The sequence below is a fragment of the Chelon labrosus genome (assembly GCF_963514085.1).
Source record: "Chelon labrosus genome assembly, chromosome: 16".
Taxonomy (NCBI): Eukaryota; Metazoa; Chordata; class Actinopteri; order Mugiliformes; family Mugilidae; genus Chelon; species Chelon labrosus.
This window is the reverse complement of record NC_140349.1, coordinates 12,530,961-12,553,393: the sequence shown is the minus strand read 5'-3', so window position 1 is coordinate 12,553,393 and position 22,433 is coordinate 12,530,961. Positions and strand designations below refer to the sequence as shown.

General features: G+C 41.6%; 1 protein-coding gene across 1 annotated transcript in view; it reads left to right on the top strand.

The window, feature by feature from the left end:
• dtnbp1b (dystrobrevin binding protein 1b) overlaps positions 1 to 21,794 on the top strand; it is a gene marked incomplete at its 5' end in the record, with an annotated part of 51,636 nt that extends 29,842 nt beyond the window's left edge. The window contains 3 exons of the mRNA XM_084562622.1: positions 14,940 to 15,107; positions 19,326 to 19,469; positions 19,942 to 21,794. Coding sequence (XP_084418748.1) covers positions 14,940 to 15,107; positions 19,326 to 19,469; positions 19,942 to 20,291 — 662 coding nt within the window. The 3' untranslated portion in view covers positions 20,292 to 21,794. The remainder of the gene's footprint in view (positions 1 to 14,939; positions 15,108 to 19,325; positions 19,470 to 19,941) is intronic.
• Positions 21,795 to 22,433: the final 639 nt, after the last annotated feature.

Here is a 22,433-nt window from a genome sequence, read left to right as displayed (position 1 = left end):
CAGTTGTTGCTAATGTTGGAATAATGACTTTCACGTTACCTTTGGAGAACAGTGAATGGGAAGGCTGTCTCTCTGAAAAGACCTGTGATTGAAGACCTGTGAAGTCTCCGATTGTTCGCAGGATTTTCTAAATCCGAGGTGCAGAACTCTAATTTCCTCTCGCATCACGTGAATTATAAAATGGTGACAGGTTACTATGAAAATTGCCTACCGCAGCTTTAACAGGGCCTAATTGTAAATCAGTAACCATTCATTAGAAATTGGTGACTCCAAAATGTAACTGTGCAAAACAGACTGTGCCAAAAATCTGTAAAAACAAGTTTTGATTTAAGTCAGAATGTACTTCAGGTAACGGGCTGCAACAAAAACGTAGGTACGCGTTTTAACACAGCTGAATTGAACCACATGTTCATAATGCAGCAGCTGCACTCGGGACGCCCCAGAACAAACATAACTCAGTATAGGGTACTGCACTAGACCTTCAGCGAAAGAAAGCGAAGTAGTGAAATAATCAAGGGAACATAATATCAAAGTAACTCATGCTGAAGGCTTTCTTGTGTGTGAACCTGTGCTTTTGTGTGATGTAGTATCATCACTGTGCAAATTCCCTTTGTAACGTTCTCTCCCCAGGCTGAGATTAGGCTTTTACAATTCACGCTGGGGCTAACAGGAGGGCGCACCATGACTGCAGATGAATGAGGGTGTGAAAAGGAGAGAGCGAATATGAGAAAAATAGGCAGTGGCAGGGAAGAACAGGAGCTTTGCAAAAACAAAGAGATGCTGCTGATAGCTTTTGAGATCTCTGTCACAATGTACGAAAAGCGTTCTTGAAATATTCAGCGTGAGACTTTGGCACAGATTCGAGGAGCAGGCTCTCTGCCCGTTAAACCAGAGAGCTGAAAGGCAGTCGACTTTTCAGAAAGAGAACGTGTGTGACAGCGCTGGTCACATCATCACCATCAAACCTTAGTGTCAATGACCAGATTTCAAGGATAACAATCCCTCAGACTGAATATTTCTGTAGGAATATAGACATTTATTTATTTTTTTGTAGTACATCTATATGTCCTCAGTAATGCAGGCAAGAGTACAGCACTTATCATGGTAATCTCAGTTCGGAGTGCAAGAAAACATCTTCCTCCTTGTCACAAATCCTTAGTTTTGACTCTATTGTTGAAAATGAACGGAAATTAAATGGAAGATTTATGTTCCATTTAATAAGGTAATTTTAGTACGCTCAGTTTGGATTTTTAACGGATGGTGAAGAATGTGAATAGATTAATTAGTTTTAGTGTTTGAAATTATTCCATGTCCCAACTTCTAACTGGTGGTACCAACTTCTGGAATTTTCTTTGACATTTCTCAAAATCAGCTGGGCTGTTTATAAGGTTAAACGACATGATATAATAACTTAATTTGTTTGAATTGTAGAAATAAATAGAATAAATTGAAAAATCGGGGTGCTTCTACATTCATACACGCACGCAGATTATCACTGGTCTCTGCGTCGGGTTCGCTCTGTCGTCACGTGACGATAGTAGAGCAGCCCTTGGCAATGTGAAGGGATCACATTTGTACAGATTTATACAACAGCTACATTATCCCACTTGACTGCCTCATAACCTATATACATATCTAGTCCATACACACACACAATCCCACCACCCTCTCCAGCTGGAAGCTTCTGTATTGCTGTTGTGTAGCTAAATAAAAGCAAAGGTTGGGGGATGGCATGAGTTTAAAAAAAAAAATAAAAATCTGATGTTTATCCAGTGAAAACAGAGAGGATATGCGGAGAAGTGTTCCACCATGAGATGGCAAGATTCAAAAGTAGAAATTTAGATGACAAGACTTTATAAAGTTAAAAAAAACCGAGGTTTATTTACTCTTACCAGTCTACAGCCACATACACGGCTAACCAATTAGTAAAGGGTAGGTTTTATAAATAAGACAAGAAGCCTTCTGCTTTTGAGTCTGCACTCTCCAAAATGAACTTGTAATTTTACATATTTAGCAGGCAGTTCAGTTCTAACACCATTTGGCATAGCCTCTTTTGCTCATCTGTCTTCCTGTAAAATCTTTACAGGACACTCCGTACTGTAAATACAGACTAAAGTGTTAACAGACACCTCATTCCGGATGATCCCAGAAAAATACATTTGCAAAAACACCTGTCCTGATTAGACTGAATAATAGAACAAGCGTGTTGCACATATGTCAGAACACCTGCTGGAGATTTTTACTGTGCTTCAGTGAGACGCCTTGTGTTGAAACTGATCCATCATTTATCAGCGTCTCTAAATAAATAAATAAAAACTCATGTACCGTACTTGTACGCCCATTCTGGCTCTGGTTCAGACATGGGTACTGGTGAAATATTGATCAAAGGGAACATGTGTGTGGGCTTGTTATGTTATGAGATAACGGCACATCTCACAGACAAGCGGAATCTAATGTCAGATTCTCCAAGTTATATTGCCTATAGACATCGGTTTATAAATTGGTAATATTTTACATTATTGAATTTATGAAAATACAGCGTATACTTGCTTCACTTGAGACATATGGTCTTATGCTGTCTTTGCTATGCTTCTGTTACTCCACGGTGTTATAAAATGTGTGCACACGCAACAATTCATAGCTGAAAGTCTTTTTTTTTTTTTTTTTTGTCTCATGCAGGATACTCAAAAGGGGATGTGCTAAAAGCAACCTGTGTCAATATTGCAGTAGGGTTGGGTTTCTGCAGGTCTGGCTCATAGCTTTAGGTTCAACTCACACAACTCGCATTTCTTAATGCTCTATCTTCACTTTCTTCTGAAGATTTTGAATCAATAGACCATTTTTGAGAAGCCTCTCTTCACCGATGACTAGCAGATGGGTTATGCTGATGTAAGGCTATATTTTGCATTAGAGAGAAACTGAAAAATCTTGCGTAACGCATCAAAACGTACATGGATGTTCATGAAATCTAAAATATTCTCGCAGTTTTATGAAAAACAAACAAATATATGTCCATATTTGATGATCTATATGCATCCAACTCTTCATTTTTTAAACATTGTGTTTACTTACACATGTATTTCAAGACTCGAAGCTGAGCATTATAACCGAGCTGCAGCACCACCGTTATATTCTTGTTTCTGCCTGTCCACAGTATCCCAGATTGTACATAATGCTGGAGGGCATGTGTGCACTCGGACTGTTGGTGTTGTGTATTTCAGCCAATTTTGTCTTTCTGAGATCTTAGCTGCTTTTCTTGTTGCGAAGACCAGACCCCGCCAGGTTTCCTGCAGTCATGTGTCTCCGCACAGTCATTACCACATTACCCATCATTAAACGAAAAAATGAAACACCACCCTTATCGGTGTGATAAAGCTCCCTCCAAGGGGAAGCAATTAACCTGTTAGAAAATGTGTCTTATTCTCAGCTTTTCTTCCTCTCCTCCTCTTCACCAGCTCTATTGGGAGTCTGTGGTGTAAACATTTTTAATTGTCTCCTAGGGAGCAGGGTCGTTTCTTAAATCTGTTTCCAGCAGTCCGACATGGCATATTTAACTCTGCAATAGTTTGTTCTCTCTTTGTAAGTTGCTTAAAGCTCTTTGGGTGTTTGTGGATTTATTTGTCAGACCAAGTCTATTTCTCTCATATTTGTCTCTGAGGACAGGGAAGAGTATAGGAAATCAGTGCTTCCCACAAGATTTCGCGAGACCCTGGCATTTTATTTTATTCTTTTTTTTTTTTTCCTATTAAAAACAATTCATACAGTACATGAAATGTCTGCACGTAGAATAAGATCATTAGGGTTTTTTTTTTTTCTGTCCATCCTTAAATTACCGTAATGACGCTAAATCCAATATAAGCTAAATCCACTATTAGCGTCATTACGGTAATTTAATGATTTAGCGACAATTAGCAGCAGCCTGTGCATCAATGCTAAACATAAGCTCTTGAGACGTGGCTTTCTTTGGACAAATTTAGTGTAAGATTAAATAAAGTATTAGCGCATTTAACTGTACTCGCTGCCGTTTATAAAGTGAAGCTAGTACACGTTTACATCTGGAGTCAGTTCCTCCAGGTTTTGACCAACTCTCTTAAAATATTTTTTAATCTCCATGGTTGAAAAAAGGCATAAAACATCGGGTTTTAATAATCAAAGTGTTTTTATTGATTTTGAAACAGTAACAAGACAGATCATACTAATACCAGACATCAGACATATCCACCACCCATGTGGTCCAGACACTCTTGGGTGAGGGGGTTGAGGGGCGTCAGAAGCTGCCAATTATGTTGGAGCAGATGAAAAGTTATGTTCAAAATAAGAAATAAAAGGCTGCCAGACCATAGAGTATCTCTTAGTGTTGCCCTGCAAAGTAAATCTAAGCTACTCTAATTTAAGGTGTGCCATCACCTCCTCTACCCATCGTTTATGAGATGTTGCCTTTATCCAGTTAAATAAGATCAATCTCCTGGCCAACAGTGAAGAGAATGCTATTGCTTTTCTTTGAGCAATTGTTAGTTGTGCTTCCCCTGGTGCCACAACAAATATGGCTGTCAGAGGACCGGGCTCTATATCTTCTCTAGAGCCCTTTCAGCCTGGGACAAGACCAGAACATGTGACATATGTTTACATCTAGGGCTAGTTGGATCAGCCCCCTTTGTCCCGTGTAACACCTTAAACTGCATCAATCCGGGTCTAACACTCACAGAAGAAGAGTGTATTTGTCCCACTGCCCATCTCCAGTCAACATCCAATATGTCCAACTCTAACTCTTCCTCCCAACATCGGGTTTTAAACGGTTGCTGTTACATTGATTTTTATTAGTGAACGACAGAAATAGCTTTACATGCTACGTGAGTCCCATACGTTGTCCATGCCGTTTTCCCCGTCAGGTTAAATTGAGTACAGAGCAAAAATGTTTCCGTTTTGTGATGAGACCTTGCGGGCCGCCATAGTATTAACATTATATGGGAAACCCTGGAAATGTAGTTTTTATTATTCATTAAGACACAGTTAATCCCTATTTGAAAGGATTGGCTGCATTTTGAATGGCAAATGAAGCAACGCTAGAACTGCAAAATTTCCATTAGTTCAAGAATTCAGTTTCCTCATATTAGGTAACATCATTTATCACCCATGCATTAGTTCTGTGTGTGCACCGTGTTCTGAGTATAAGTGTGTATGTGTGGCATCCTTGTAGAATGACAAAAATACAGTCAACTGTACCTGCGCGAGTGAGCACGAAGAGGCTGGTACATGCACAGCGATACATTTTGCTGGCAAACAAGAAAGTTGTTTCTGAACAGACTGTTTAATGTGGGCAGTCTGACAGGCTTGTGAAGCGCAGGGAGGCCTATCAGAAGATGTAGACCTCCCTTCCTTCTCCTTGGAACGTGGACGCTGTTTGACAACACACTGTCAGGTGCTGTCAGATAAGACCTACTCGCTCCCTCTTATTGCCTTTCACTGTCACTGCTTATCAAGACCATTTCAAGGCCTCAGAACCACATTGGATATATTATGTTGTATGTAACGGAAGGTCACAAGTAAGTTAACTTAAAGTCAACAAGAACAGAGACATTTGGCCGTAATTGAACATATTGCATATCTTTAACCATTCATTCATTACTTTAACATTTAAACTTTAACCTATGCAACCTGAATTCTAACTGGGCTTTAATGCTTGGTATTTATATAATATTTTATGGTAGCGTTAATAATGTACATTTATCAAGTCTTTAAATGCATACGCTGTATACTGTACTGTATGTTTCATAGCCTTTGTCTCCTCCACAGCTGACCTTTCTAACCATCCGGCTCCCGCTGGTTTAAATTTGTCTCTACGAGCTTGTCTGCTGTGTGAGTGCACGCTCACATACACGTGTAGTATTGAATATACACATTTCACAAAGGCCAGATGCCTTGTAGCAATGGAAATGTTTTGTAAATGTCAGCTTGGAGTGGCAAGGAAAATAATAAAAAATATATATATATATTCACATTCCATCCAAAGTGTACATTTACTAGTGTGCATCGCTGCTGCTTAAGGATCTTTTACCCACAACATTTAGATTTTGAACTCGTTCACTTCACATTCACAGAACAAAGCAAACAAGGAGTTGTAGCTAAACATCCCAGAGCAGCAAGACAGTTTCGTACACAGAAAGGTGGTAGAATATCACTCCACGAGGTTGCATATCTCTGATTATGTAAAAGACCATTGTAATTTGTGTGCATTGTTATGCAGCTGACTGAGTTTAGCATATTTATACAGTAAATATACCAGATACCAGATAATATAGTGGTATATTACATACATATTGGGTCAGATGAGTTCTTTGGTTACTTTAGAGCAGAAATACTCTATTCGGCACCTTGGTGTGTATCACATCTGACTTTAAGCTCTTTAGACGACACAGAACGAGGGTGTTGTTAAATCCGCTGCAGCGCATTCGCTGTAAAATTGGCACAGATTTCTCAGCATTCCCAAGCATCAGCAACATCAGAGCCGAGGAGAGGCTCTGAGGAAATGTAGACAGCCACAAATGTTTTATTGGTTCTGTAATAAATAATTGTCTCACATAATCGAGAACGACTACTTGCTTGAATTGGCAACTCATAACTAGTTTCAGTGATTTGTTTTCTTGTTTCCACACTCTCCATTAAATCATATTTGATATTTAAATGTTTTTACATCACATGTCTTCTGTATTATCTATACTGTCACTATACATCAGTAACATTGGTGACGCATTAATTTGTTATGTGTTCCTAAAGAGTCTGTTGATGACTTATTCTGCACTAGGGAGTGTATACTAATAGCTCAAGCATGTATGGGCTTTTGAAGCTGACCAATCAGAACAGACTGGACTTTTCAGAAGGATGGATTTTAATCATAAAACACAATATAATCACATAAAGCTGTAACTAAAATCAAAGACGGCCCATTTTTCGAAGAACCCAGCACGAACACACTCTGCAAGGTTAGGCTCACAGTTATAAATGTGACCTTCAGCCCCTCTCACATGTACTGTAAGTGGTGCATTCCTAATTGCAGTGTGCAGCCTTCCGCTGTGAATGGTCAGGCTGCTACAGTAGCTGACACCCCTGATTTGCTGCTTGGCCAAGTCGTGACCCATTCACTCTCGGCTATTAATGTGCATGTGTGTGTTCTGTGCACGCATTTCAGCCTGTCTTAGAAATGTGTGTGTTCTCTATCCTCCTGTTCCTCCCGTGTGACTAACTGACAGACAGCCTACCAGGTAAATCGTAATGGCAGCATATTGTTTTCCCGCACTGGCTTGATGTGTGGAATCGGTCAAAAGGAATTAATCAGAGCTGTGTAATTGACTCTTACATCTTACGTATGGTTTCTGAAGCTGTAAGGTCCAAGTCATGATTTGTAATGAAAACTGTTCTATCCTCTGGTGGCGCTCAGACTGGGAAATGACTAAGCAGGAGGCAAGAGGCCCTCCTACAGAGCTTTGCCTTACATGTTGGGGTGCAGTTGCCTGGTTACATTTGTAGTTTAGTTTAATGTTTTCTCTCACTCAGTGTAGATGATGGATACTAACAAGTGCCCACATCTTTATCTTCAAAACACAACTTCAGTCTCAAAAACAGGTTGAAGCGTAACAAAAAGGCACTATTCCACTCACCATTTCTAACATAACCAACCGTCCTGGACATTATATGACTCAATAATGTAGTAAACTCTGCAACTCAACACGCTCCTCCGTTATTGTGTTCATTTACTTACAGTGGCGCCCCTCATCAGACAAACATCATTGACTGTGGCTGCCACATCATTGCAAACACTCGTTTGATTACAAACCAGTGAAAACTAGTTTCTTGTTTGCCAGCTGCTTGGCAAATAAAGCGACGATTGCATTTGCACATAACTACATTGCCACATTAGTGAAAACAAATTCAGTGTAAATGTTTGCAATGTCTGTTACAGAGAGTGTTTTTTTTTTTATTATTATTATTATTATTGGGAAGGGAAAAGTAGACTCTTGCAATGCAGATGGCGTAATAAGCTATTACATGGGTTTGATTTTGTGGGTTTGGTTTCTTTTGCCATGATTCACTGCTGACAAGTTAGTTTTATAAAGCATCTACACCCAAGATCCAAGTATACCATTAAATAAGCTAATAATATTTCTATATTTCTAGTGCACTAATTTTTATTCAAAGTCATGTTTTGCGTGTACACAGATAAAAATGGTAAAATTGGAAAATATGTTAATAAAACTAAAGAAATCAATTGCCCTATCTTGTTCCAAGGTCGAGAAAAGCCTGAAAACTGCGTGCTGAACTCTATTCGACACCCACACTGTATGTAGTGTGCAGTGCATCCCCCTCGGCAGCGCCTTCTCTGCTGTGTCGTCGTTGCTGCTCTTTCAAGCGCAGCAGTGTGATATGCACATGTAAATACGCCCCTGATAAACGTTGTGTCATATACTACTCTGAATTGTTTTCCCTCAGTGATAATAAGACGGGCCACCCACCTAACAGCCATATTCACCCATTTTATATCACTCATACAAGACCAGCTTCTTATTTCCATGTAATTTGGAACAAAGTAAACACTGCAGCTAATGTGGAACATTTTGTCAAAACATAAAACATTTTCTGAAACCTATTATATATGAATTTGAAGTCCACCTGTTTAAGTGAATAGAGAAAGTGTATGAGTTGTAGTTGCAGTTTAAATCTCTGATCCCCAAGGCAAGAGTTTTCTGAAAATCATTTTATAGTTGTAATAACACTGGATTGATTGAAGGCTGTAGGGAGGCTTAAAATCAGATTCAAAACGTGTGTTGGCCGAGTGCAAGGCACCTAACACCTTGATGCAAGCAATACAAACACACTGTTTCAGTTCCTGATCGATTGTGGTAGAGCGAGACCGTGACCCCGGCAGCTGATGTATTGCAGCCTGCAAACACGGGACAGAAACCTCACGGAGGTGCCACTTCTGACTTTTAACAAGCAGAGTGACAGCAGACTGACAGGATTGGTTGGGGTTGGCCGGCGTGGTAAATGGACGCTTTATGTGGTGCGTGTGTTAGTGAGGCAGAATATGACAGTGATCTGTTTGAAGATGAGAAAGTCACTGTAGCTTATCAAAGAAAGTAACTGTGACTGTCAGCAGCCATTCAAGTCATTACATAATAGTTGGGAATACCGATAAGCAGCTAGAGGATTTATGTGCATGCGAGCTGAGAGTTTTTCTATTATAACTATGCACAAGTGGGCTCATTCATATGCTTATTTGTCCTTTAGTAATGCATTTTGACGGGCGTGTGAATGTGCTGGAGAGAGAGAGAGTGAAGTGATTATGTGTGTGTTACTTGCAGCACGGGGGCTGCCTTTAGCGGAAACCTGAGCACTCGAGAGATATATAGCGAGGCGGACAGAATCTAAAAATACCACGGCTGAGTGAGCAGGGCTTAAGAAGAAGGAGGAGAAGAAGAAGAAGAAGAAGCAGTGGCTGTCTCTACTGTCAACCCTGCCTCTTGGTCGTGAGGCGGGGTGTTGCTATAGCAGAATGAAATATTAGGCCTTTTATAAGCAAACAGAAACAAATCCGTCTGAGAGCAGACAGCTAATTTAAAGTGACGGATGGAAGGGGGAGGCGGGGGTCACATCAGATATTGAATGTTTGATCTGTTTAGTGAGTCTGTGTGATGTAAAGTGTATGAAACCGCTATAATGAGATTGTAGATGGATTGTTTGAGTGTTAATCAAAACAGAAAAAAAACATAAGATAATCTGAGCTCATGGGGAATGGATGTTACTTTCATCCATGCTTGAAAAATGCCACACCATAAGGAGAAAATAGGAGAAAAAATAATAATCTAATGCAGTTTATTTTATATCTGAAGTGTCACAGAGAAGGTTTGTTTTTCTTAAGGGCAACACAGACCTTGACATCACAAAGGTGTTCTGCATTTCAGAGGGTTTTGAATTTTGTAGCATCTCCAGCATCGACTTCAAGGTCATGCCCCGCGGCCCTGTCCCCGTTCTCCTCTCATCTCTTTGTCCAAGAAAGGATTGAGCACAAGAGTGAAAACATTCCCCTCCACATATCCTGCCACTCTGACCCTCTGTCTCTGTTTTTCTGCGCGCAGCTCTCTCTTTCTTTCCCACATATGTAAATACATATACAAGCCTCAGAGGACATTGCATGCACACAAACAGTGGCTTTGGTCCCAGGCATGTGGCTGGCAGAAAGTCCGCAGACCCTTTCATCTTTTTATCCATCCATTTGTCCATCTTGGCTTCAAACTTGGCCCCCGTATCCGCTGGCACGGCCTATGGCAGCACCTAATATGTGGAGTGCACTCCAAAGTAGAAATGAGCGGCTCAGCAGAGACTTGAATTTGCTGCTGACGACTTATAAAAAGCCATATTTCCACTTAAAAGGGGTCTGTCAGCGTTACTCCTCGTTGCTGTCACAGTCACATAAATGGATCCTGTTAGTGCTCTAAATAAATATTCTTTACGCATAAAGAGACTTGGAAAACAAAATTCTGAAAGCGCACTAATTGAGTTCACGGCTTCAAAAGCCCCCTTTTGAAAAGGAGTCTCACATGTCCTTGAAATGTGAGCCGAATTTAGCACTGGCCACACAAAAGAGGTGACGGTGGCCAAGTTTGCATCACCAACACTTAACACAAAGATTTGCATTTTGCTCTGTGAATGTCAGCAAATGGCTCAATTTAGTCAAATCTAAAACTCCATTTGAATCCTTGAATCATCCCTAATGGCACCTTTCCTCTTTACCTCTCACCTGCAGATAGTTCATAGCTCCTTCTCACTCTAGTTCTGTCAATAAAAGGCCAAGCTAGTGACGTTTTGGTCTCTGCCCTTCCATATATGAATTTACATTACACTCCACATAAAAGAACATTCACAGAAACAAACATTTAAACATTAAGTGACTAAAATGCGGAGTGTATGTTTATGAGAGTAAGTAGCAGAGTTCATAAGCAGGCAAATGGTGCTAAATGCACGTTCATGTGCATGATTACCCACACAGAAAAAACCCACGCACAGATGCATGCTATCACACATACCCTGACATACCAGCCCCTTTCCTGTGGGTTCAGCTTCCTGCATTTTTAGAGCCGACCCTATCGCAGACAACACACATGAAGTTAACAGTCTCGTGCTAAACAGGAAGAACAGGACTGCTTTATTTTTTTTATAGCGTTTTTATTTTTGTTTTTTGCATCACGCCCTGGAGAGGTGAAGAAGAGAGCTCAATACATTGTGAGTACATGGTGTATTCCATTTGCCTGCTAAAAGCATACAAGCAAAGTAAACACTCTGTGACTGGACAGGATCACTTTTTTTTAGCTTCTCTGGCATGATGATTGTGGGAACAGACCAGCCACGTAACACGGCAAGTACAAACGCAGGTATAAAGCAGACCTTTCAGTTCATGCGTTGTATCATAAATTGTATTGCTATAGACTTGTGTTACTTTCACTCCTGCTCAGAGCTGGTTCACTTTTGATAGTATAACCTCTTCAGCGCGGGCCACATAAAAAACCTTTTGTCTTTATAATTAAATAAGTTCATGACTAACATAATGCGATTGGCTCGGCTCCTATGAATCATCCCAGTATGTGTACGTCTTTGTGAGCGCGCCATTGTACATAGAAATCATGTGATCCCAGTGCTGTTGCGGTGAGACTGAGCAGCTCTACATGTGAATGCATGTAAATATGGAGCCGGGATTGTAACGCTCTATAAGAGTATGTGCAGCACAGCTTGTAAGGGTAAAATTTCTTGGACTTAATGAGTTGTACCCTTAAACTAACTTCATCAGCACTAACCTAGTGCTGCAGGCTAAATGAGTGAGAGCTAAAAAATTAAGTCCCTGAAGCTACAGTATGGTGCGTAGCAGGATATTGTTTTCTATTATATGATGATAATAAAAAAAAAACTCCAAGAGAAGAAAGGGGAAAGAGCTGAAATAGTTCTACTGAGAGTGGGTTGTTGTAACGAAGCAAAGAAAGATAAACACAGGAAATTAAATGAATGTGAGTACTTAAGGAGAATGCTGGCATAAACCCCATCACTATCTATGCTTAATGTCCTTCTGAGGTTAAGAAGTGTTGTTTTGTTTGCACCATTTGAGAATCGTGTGGCTTTCAAAGCTGGGTGTATTGTATGTAGGAGCAGGCTAACGGGTTTAGGCAGACAGGCAGAGAGATAGGTGCATCGCCTCTGCAGGTATATAGATGATATAAATAAATAGTCAGTGCAGGCTTATAATGGATGGACAATTAGATTAGAGATAGCAAAAACAGGATCTAGCTCTGTCATTAATGTCGTCTGTCCACAAGCCCTAATTATAACTAAACACATTGCTGTCCTTCTCCCTTACTCCCTCTGTATCCTCGCTACCAGCCCCAGACAGTGCTTGACAATCTTAACAAAGCTTCCCCGAGGCCCCTAATCTAATAGAGCAGTCTATACAAGACATCAACACACACACACACTTACACACCAGCCAGAAGCAGAGGGAGGACAGAGTCGTGGGGGGGGGGGGAGATGAGGAATAATGGGACAAAGATGAGACATCAGATAAATGAAATAAATTGGACTGAGTGAGGAATGACACAGAGAGAAAGAGAGAGACAGCTATTCTTTTCCAAGTCTCCGAGGGCTGTTGGTGTGTGAGAGAGCTCTGCTGGGATCTCATTGTTCCTTTTTGTGTTTTTGTGTGCGTCCATCTGCCTCAAGCCACAGACTGTTTTATCGGGACTGTGTGTGAGTTCCCGGTCTGATCAAACAGAGGGGAGGGGGAGGACTGGCTGAGCAGAATTAAATAAGAATACTGTATATTGTGCAGCTCTCAAGGAATACATTGGTTACACGAAATCCTGCAGATTAACTCATCGGTGGGTTGTGTTGCTAAAGCAATGTCAGTAATTCTTTATAAACTTAAAAGACATCAGATTTAACCCATAATTCCCTAAATTGAATGTGTTTTTTCTTTCTTTCTTTTGTGTTAAATGTAGGACAGGATCAAATATTTGGGTCACATCAGACGGTTTATGTGTAGTGACCTGGCTCTGGCCACAGTAGTTAGTGGGTGGTCTTATATAATGCTGTCGCCCATCAGAGGGAGATGGAAGAACTAAAGAGACAGGATGTCCAAGACTTCAGGCTGTGGCAACGCCCCCGCACACACACAGTCATGTTCCCATCACTTCAGAGAACATCACATTGATTTACATTTGTTTTCTGGAGACTTACTAAAGTTAAACAGTAGTTATTACCACTTGCCTAAACCTAAGTCTTAATACTAACATGATGTAACTTATTTGGACTTTCTTCTTTCCCAAAAAAGGAGGCAGGCACCCAAAATGTGATTATATAAACGGTACATACTCGCATACAGATCTAACCGGTCTAACATGGATTCCTGCCTGGATCAGTCAAAAAGCCAGGCATACGGAATAGGACAGACCCCGCTTCATCTAAACTCTTATATGCATCAGAATAAGTTCAACAAACATGGCAGTCGGTTGTTCTCCTCGGCAGCGGTGATAGATTTTCCCCCTGAACCTCACCGTTGATGCCACAGTACCACTGAGGATACAGACGCCGGGAGATGCGTCACGTGGGCGTCACAGGGGGCCGCACGAGTGAGACTTCAGTGAGCGTGGTCCCTCCTGAGCAACCCGCAGGAGAAAGAGTATCGAGTTACAGAGAATATGTGAATGCTTCAGAGCACAAAGCGCTTCATCGTTCTGCTTCAGTAAGGACTGACTTAAACCTGTCAAGGATAAGTTTGGCTTTCTCCTCTCTGTGGTGTGAGTCATCAACACAACATCACAATGTCACTCACAAAATGCGATATATTAGCCTCTGACTTTATTCAGATCTTGAGGATCTCTGTTTTGTTGTATTCGGTGGCACCTTTAAAGGGGAACTACTGTTTTTTACAACCTGGACCTTATTTCTGGCGTAAAATACGGTCGTTTACTCACCCATATAACTTTTGTGTAATTTGTAGTCGTTCGGGAGATATTTAGATCTGCGTATATCCATATAGTGGGAGTGACTGGGGCACCGAAACGCAGCCTCTAAATAAGGCATTATCTGCAGCGAAACTCGTTCATTTCACCAATATTTTACCTGTAACTTGCTGCTGCTAGTTTTTTGCAACATGGCTGAATATTTTTCCGATTCAGAGGTTGTGGACAAACCATAGCAGTAGCAAAATGCGTTATTTAGAGGCTGCGTTTCTGTGCCCCAGTCACTCCCATTATATCGATATGCGCAGATCTAAATATCTCCCGAACGACTACAAATTACACAAAAGTTATATGGGTAAGTAAATGAACGTATTTTACGCCAGAAATAAGGTCAAAGTTGTAAAAAAAACATATCGTAGTTCCCCTTTAACTGGTAACTGAAGACATGTTTTATAGTAGAAGTCGGCTCGACTTCCCTTTTGGGTCTGGGGTCACTCCATGTGGGACTGATCATGTTTCAGCAAAGATTTGCCGGCCAATTAAAACATTTGGGGTGAGCCTTAGACAGTGATTGACCAAAGAGTAACAGCAGTCACACACATCATCTGAGCGCCATGGAGTTGAATTTGTGTACAATAAAATGGCTCTGATTGGTTGTAGGTCTATCTAACCGCCTACTGTCATTGTGCTGGATGATGGACATTTATTAAAATTAGAATCTTTCCAATCTTCACAGTCTTCGGTAGCCCAAGTGGAACTTGCTTATTAAAACTGTATTTATTTTGCTGGTTTTCCAGCTACTGAGTCAGTACACAGAGTTTGGCAACACTTTTCCACTTTATTGCTATTGACACACTGCGTTATAGGCTTTAGCCGGTAATCTTCTACACAATCTCACTCACTCAACAATCTCAAAACAACTTTCTTCTCTTGTGTTTCTAGTGGAGCTGGATGCAGAGCATGCACAGAGAGTCCCTGGGGCAGAACAAGGAGGTGCCCCACCACCCCAGGTGAAGCTGAAAGAGAGGCAGAAGTTCTTCGAGGAGGCTTTTCAGCAAGACATGGAGCAGTACCTGTCCACCGGCTACCTTCAGATTGCTGAGAGGCGAGGTGAGGTCAGATACCGTAGTTGATGATATCCAAGGAACTTGACATTTAGGTTTTCTCGTGGTCTATGGTGTTTAGGCGCTGAGGTTTAGGAAGTGGTGCGTGTGACTTGCAGCGGTGAATGCAAAGCCTTCTAGCATTCAAATGAATTCATTTAAGACTTGATACCATCAGCTGAAGCCTTCACACTTCAGCTGCGTATCACAAGATTGAGCCGTAATAGCTTTCTGTTGTGAGGCTGCGCACTCCAAGAAGTGCCTGTCGCTTAACACACAAGCACAGTCATTACTTTGAAAAATGCTTCCATGCCATATAAATGTATTCCTCCACTGGGATTGTAATCCTGCTGGTTTACCTCATATATTGCTAATAAAAGTCTGATGAAATACCCAAAGGATGTCCTGAAATGAGGGTCTGCATGAGATATACACCCTGGACTGGAAAATGTTACGGACTTTGCTGGCCAGTGTTTATGTGATTTTTCTCCTTCTTTCGCGCACGCTTAATACCCTGGAAATGGCTTATTAAAGAAGATTGTGGAGGAGTGAGGAAGGAGGGAAAGATGGAGAGAAAGGAAAGAGACTTAAGGAAGAGGGAGAGTTTTTTTTTTTTTTTTTTTTAATAAATAAACCCTTAAAACAAGCCATTGTTGAGGTGCAGACTAGTTAGGTTACTCTTATGATCTTTTTCATGCGAAAAGATGGGGGTAAACATCCTCATCTTTTCTGGCATTCGTGTGGATATAACTTAGACATGTACCACCCACCTAGACCAGACCAGACACCCCCACCCCAATAGCAGTGACACTCCTTGATGGCAGCAGCCATCCCCAGCAGGATGCAGCCTGACACAGGCACACACACAAACAGTTTAGGAAAAACTTAGAAAACATGAAGAACAGCACAAGGTGTTGACCTGGCCTCCGAAGTCACTTGATCCCAAACTGATCAAGTATCTGTGGGATGATCCACAGAGGCCCCTCCCCTCAACCCATAGGACCCAAAGACCCCCACTAACAACATTCTGTTGTCAGACACCACAGAAGACATCCTCAGAAGGCCCATGTCCATTCTCTGATGAGTTACAACTGTTTTGGAGGCACAAGGGAGACCGAATATTAGGATGGTGGTCATAATGTTATGCCTGATCGGTATACATTTAAATTGTTGTGAAACCCTATCCCTAACCCATCCACATATAAAGCAATTTGATCGTCGCCCATCATTTTGTAGTCGACTGTTGGACACTAGTGGACGTTCCTTGTTCTGGTTACCGAGGTAACCCCCTTGTGTATGTCACAACTCAAATGTTTCCGAGTGAAACAAGCAGAACACAAAGTTCTGTCAACTAGCTTTCCCTTCTGTCACTGCTCTATTTGAAAACAAACACTGCCTAGGCCGCCTCAGTTTGGTCAAGATTTGCACCTCTTGGCACCCACCCACTTGGAGTTACCAAAGTTTTTTCACCTATCATCTCTGCACACTGAATTTCATGGTCTCTTGTCACCATATCACCGTTAACCACTTCCTGTGTCTATATTTTAGGCTACAGTGTGAGCAATGAATACAGCACCACTCCTGCTCAATACCCTTAATGCAGCTGTAAATCCAAACAGCAGGGGCGGTGCAGCTGAAGAGCAAAGACACAGCTGGAGAATAAAGTGAAAGAGTCAAGAGAAAGAGAGAATGGGTTGAGGATGTCATATACGACTGAGCCATCAAAAGTTAGTCTGAAGGGTCTCATAAGCAATCTCTCTCACAGACGCACTCTCCACAATCTCACTACGGGCAAAAACACTCCTTCCCAGCAGGGAAGCCTTTCAGGCAAGGTCACAGAGGGGCTAAAAAGGGAACACGTTGGAGGCAGTCACATGGAAATGATGTTCTCAACGCAGTGCTTCCTGGACCAAGACTTCACAACATAACTACAGTGTGTGTGTGTGTGTGTGTGTGTGTGTGTGTGTGTGTGTGTGTGTGTGTGTGTGTGTGTGTGTGTGTGTGTGTGTGTGTGTGTGTGTGTGTGTGTGTGTGTGTGTGTGTGTGTGTGTGTGTGTGTGTGTGTGTGTGTGTGTGTGTGTGTGTGTGTGTGTGTGTGTGTGTGTGTACGTTTGTTTCTGTATGTTCACATGCTAGAAACGGAGCTCCATTTGGGGGTTTTAAACTGAATCAACATCCTCCGTACTCTATTTTGCGAGGCTGAATAGCTGAATGTGTGGTGGTAATTGCACAGCTGACAAGAGAGATATGGAAATGCACATGAAAAGGGGGCCGCATACTGAGGAGTCATTAGGGAGATTTAGACTCTAGTTCCCCTAAAATGTGTCACATAAAGCACCACGGCTGTCATCACAGGGAAAGAGCATGCAAGTGTGGTTTTGTATAAAACATTTCTTCGTGTTTTGTTTATTTATATACACTTTATTTATTTGTTTTTTGTCTTCTTACATTTAGAATCAGTTTCTAAATTTTCAGTGTACGTGTTGTGGATGCATTTTCGAAGTTGAGGCGTCTGAAAATGTCCCTCGTGTGTCTGTGTGTGATGCTTTTGTTACTATTTAAAGGACAGGGGAGACTTCGGGGGCAGTCTCCATGGGAAATAACATTCCCCTTCTTTCTCTCTTTCTTCACTCTTTCTTCTGCTCTCCCTCCCTGTGCCGCCCTCTTCTGCTCTCCTAATTTCCTTGAGGTACGGTAGCCAATGGCATCTTCTCTCACTGCTGTGTAACAACCAATCATGTCGCATCTTCCTCTTGTGCTCTCAGCTCTGCTACCACCCCAACCCCACATCCCCTCAATGCACCGACTGGCTGTTTGTGACGCATGCAGCACATCATGGTACTAATGACCGGCGGGGGGGTTGCACTCACGACCCTGCAAGGTGGTGAATCCAGGAGTGTGTTAGCTCGTGTGTAGATACAGTTACAGTTATTATACACTGATCCTGTGTTTTCATATTCAAGTTAGTTTGTCGCATGTCTCAATTAGATGAAATTGGTCAATTAAGGATCCTGATGATTCCCCTCAAAACAGTAATAACCAGTGGTGGAAACTAGCTCACATTTTATGATCTCGACTACGTACCAGAGGGAAATATTGTACTTTCTACTCCACTACATATATTTCTGAGCTTCTGTTACTTCGAAGATGAATGCACAACGGATAACAAAACAAGCTTTAAACAATACACTCTACACTAAAGATTAAACCAATGGTTTTCAGCCTTTTTTCGTTTCTGACACCTTACAAATATGAGTATTAGGTCGGGCTCCCTTTTTAAACGTCTTTGAGTTGCCAAACAGCGATCACCCCACATGGTTTTCAATAAATGTTCAAATAACTCAATACATCGTCAAAAATCAAGGCTTATAGGAAAAACTGATAACAGATTTGTGCGTTGGAACGTTGTTTTATTTCTTTATTCTTCTCCCATTAATCGTCTAATTAGCCCTAAAAAGTGTAGCTCCGTGCAGTAATGCAGCATTAATGCAGTATTCAGTATTTATACGTTGCTGTGGTGCTACTTCAGTGAAGGATCGTCTTCCACCACTGGTAAAACACATACTAAATTAGTCTTTTATGGGCCAACATAATGTGGACAATGTAAATGAAGCATGTTTTATAATCCTTCATTCAAAGCCATCAGCTTAGCTTAGCTTAGCTTAGCGTTAAGACTGGAAGGACACCTCTGGCTCTGTACTGTGTTACAACATTAACACACCAGCCAGTAACACATTATACCTCTTTACTTTCATTTGTACATAATAGTATGTTCATGCTGCCGTAGTGACTTCCTGTAGTCAGCGCTGATTGGCTGACCGCCTTGCAGTCACAGCAAACTATACAGGTGGTGGAAGCTAATTTTGTAGCCTGCCGTTGGGATAGCGCAAGGTTAGCTCTATCCACTGTTTTCTTTAAGTTGTCTTAAACAGCGTCCCCACAGATAATGATACCTGCCAATCCATTATTTGTGGCTCCACTGTTTTAGATTGTAAGGCAAACAAAAAGCTCTTTGTATGCACCGTACACAAGCTTACTCATTTCAAACACCATCCAGCTTGAATGTGTTCATTTGCTTCAGCCTTTTTCTTTTTTGTTTTGGAGTGCAAAAGAAAAAAAAAAAGAGAGAGAAAACAGCAGCTCTCTTCCTGGACTCAGCCCCTTGCTGCTGCAGTATAAATGATTTGGTGTTGTTTAATATCTCACTTCCCGGTGTCCTGTCCAGAACCAATAGGCAGCATGTCGTCCATGGAGGTGAACGTGGACATGCTGGAGCAGATGGATCTGATGGACATGTCGGACCACGAGGCCCTGGATGTGTTTCTGCACTCTGGGGGAGAGGACAACAGCGCTGCCTCGCCTGTTGCCGGTAGGAAGACACTTAATTCATATCAAACTCACTGAAGCAGAACTATGTGACTCAGAAGATTGACAGGCACGGTATTTAGATTCTCCAACAGCATCTGTGCATGACTGGTTGGAAACCTCATGTGAAAGTGAGCAGTCTTCTAAATCTGAGTGGCAGCTTATCTTCATCTGATGCAAGTAAATCTCTGCAATTCTTTTGCATTACTCTGCTATATTTTTAAGTGACTGAGCTAGGCCCCTTAGAAGCAGGTTAAACCCAAAATCTCAAAGCATGCCCTCCTTTTATTTGCGGCACTTTCCCTGAGATAGCACATAAATAATGAAGAATAATAAATAATTGAATTGTTTGGGTTGCAGACGTGAAAGGGGCATATATTCCTACAGAGCTGGAGGTGCTACGGGAGCATTATTATTTCATCACCTTGAGGATTTTTAATATAAAGTTAATATAAAGTCATTTTATTGTCTCTCAGGTCCAGATGTCGAGTCCTTCACAACAGAGATCAGCCTCCAAGTCCCCACCCAGGCCGAACTACGGCACAAGCTTTCCTCCCTGTCGTCCACCTGCACCGACTCGGCCAGCCAGGACACAGAGGCCGGGGAGGAGGACGAAGACGAGGAGGAGGAGGAGGCCGAGCAAGGAGGTGGAGGAGGCGGCGGTGGAGTGGGAGGATCGGGGGGAGGAGGAAGGCGGAGAAGGCCGCCCGTGGTAGTGACCCTGGATGAAGAGGAGGTACACCCCGACACAGCACTGGTGGACAGCCCGGATCAAGTAGACCAGATCAACAAAGACTCTGAGGAAAGCAGGAAGCCGAAGGTTTGAGCAGAGCCGGACTGAATTTAAACCCCCTCAGCTGCCAAATCCAACTCTGACACACGACAATATTGGCTTAACTTCCTTTCATACAAACACATGTTAGAAAACACGATGAGGTTGCACTAACTGCCACATGAACTTGCCTTAAAACACCACTCATGCGAGTTTTCAATTCTAATTGAATTTTGCCAAACAGGTTCCCTTTTAGCATAAATGGCCCCGAATGGCTTGACATTTTTGACTTTGGAGGATGCTTTAATATTCTGTCTCGTGTTAGTGCATGTTGAGACTGGAAGATGACTGTCGAGGACGTATACATTAAAATCATTCTTCAGGCACTTTGGGGTAGTTTCCTGTCATGCTCCATGCTAATGCTTTAGCATTTACAGTGCTAACCGACTGCAGCTGATATATTTTACATGTCTTGGAGATGGGTGGAGCTTTTACAGAGCATATGACGGTGATTTTAACTGCCATAATTGAGAGCTCCGTCAGAATGATTTCACTTTAAAATCTTACCATAGCTAACAGAAATAAAAATAAATTTCTAGATTTAATATTGTTGCCCAAAACACCAGTTTTTCTAACTTATCTCCACTGCATGTAACCTTACAGATAGTTTTGGCTTTATTTGCCCAGATTTTCCGCTGCTATCCATAAAGTAGTGAAGATTGTGGAATACTGATTTAGTGCTCAGAGCTTTGAAACTTTTTGTTATTTCTCTTCCGGGATACAGTGTCCTAATTGTTTCGAAACATCCACAGATCTCTCTCAGAAACTAGTTTTGTATATCTTAAAACTTGGGCTGCTGCTATGGGTGAATGCTAAATAATTAGCAGAGAGCACTTGATAAATGAGCCGCAGAAGGGATAAAGTTAAATGTTTCTTAGCCTTTTTGGAACTGACCCCCCCTTTCTTTTTAGCTGGACTCTTAAAATGTAAAGTACCAAATTAAAAATCCTTAGGTGCCATTGGCAGCGATAAACGTGGTGTAATAGCTGGTAGCCTCCCGGTGGTGGGCGCTATAACACGGTATGGTACAGCTGACACACTGGTGACATTCAGGTACAACGATAGAAATGATTTAAAACACACACACACACTCATAGGAGAGTCACCCGTTGCCATTCCTTTGACCAGTAATATTTGGGTGAACTTCTTCTTTTGAACGAGGACCAAATCTCTGTTGTGGACTGCGTGCTATGCACCGGACAATGCTCAGAAGGTTTAACCGCATCCAGACCCTTTTCTCGGGACTTGTTGACGTTTTGTGCAATGTGACAGCATTACTCCTTCCTTTCTTTTCCCCTGCCTACTATTTCTGACTTGTTGGTAATAAATGTTTCTCCCCCAGCGTTGTTTAATTTTCATCCAAGCTTTTCTGAAGCGAGTAAAAGGATGAAATGTGAGCAGGATGCAAGGTTTGAGCATGTTAACGGTCCCTGTACGCTCGCTATCAATTTACAGTCGGGCCTGAATATGTAACAAAAACAAGGCTGGTGGTGAGAGAATGGAGGTTTCTGCAGGTGGGTAAGAGTGTCCTGAAATACAGATTAAGGATATTTTACTATTTGTATTTGTCTTCATCTAAAAAAAAAAAAAAAGGAAAAGCATTAGTAGCGTTATACTAAGTAAATCCCTTTTGGAGGCTGGTGTTACATGACACCCATTCCAGTGCACTTTAAAGTTATGCAGAGCTATTGGGTCTGCCTGCATGCACACTGTGTGCAAATATAGTGAGAAGTTAATTGAATGAATCAGCACACCTCATTCTGCTTCTTATTATAGAACTTGACAATGCCATAGCAGGGCCCGTTTACAGCATTTGCCATGGAAACCGTCTCCCAATGCATTGCCTTGACTTTGGTGTTGTCATAAAAGCCCACTCGCTGGTTACAACTGAAACAGCCTTTTGGATGAAAGATTTTCAACAAACAAGTCGCTTTGTGTTAAATATTAAGATATATCAAGACCTGGATAACCTAGAACCTTCAGATAGTTTTTATTAAAGGGTCAGTTCGCCATAATCTTTTACCTCTAGTAGTATGTAGAAAGGTAGGTTTAGAAATGCATGCACATGGAGGTTTGGTGTGTTTATGCCAGGATTGACCATTTCTCCACTTCAAAATAGCAGGGAAGCTTCAAATG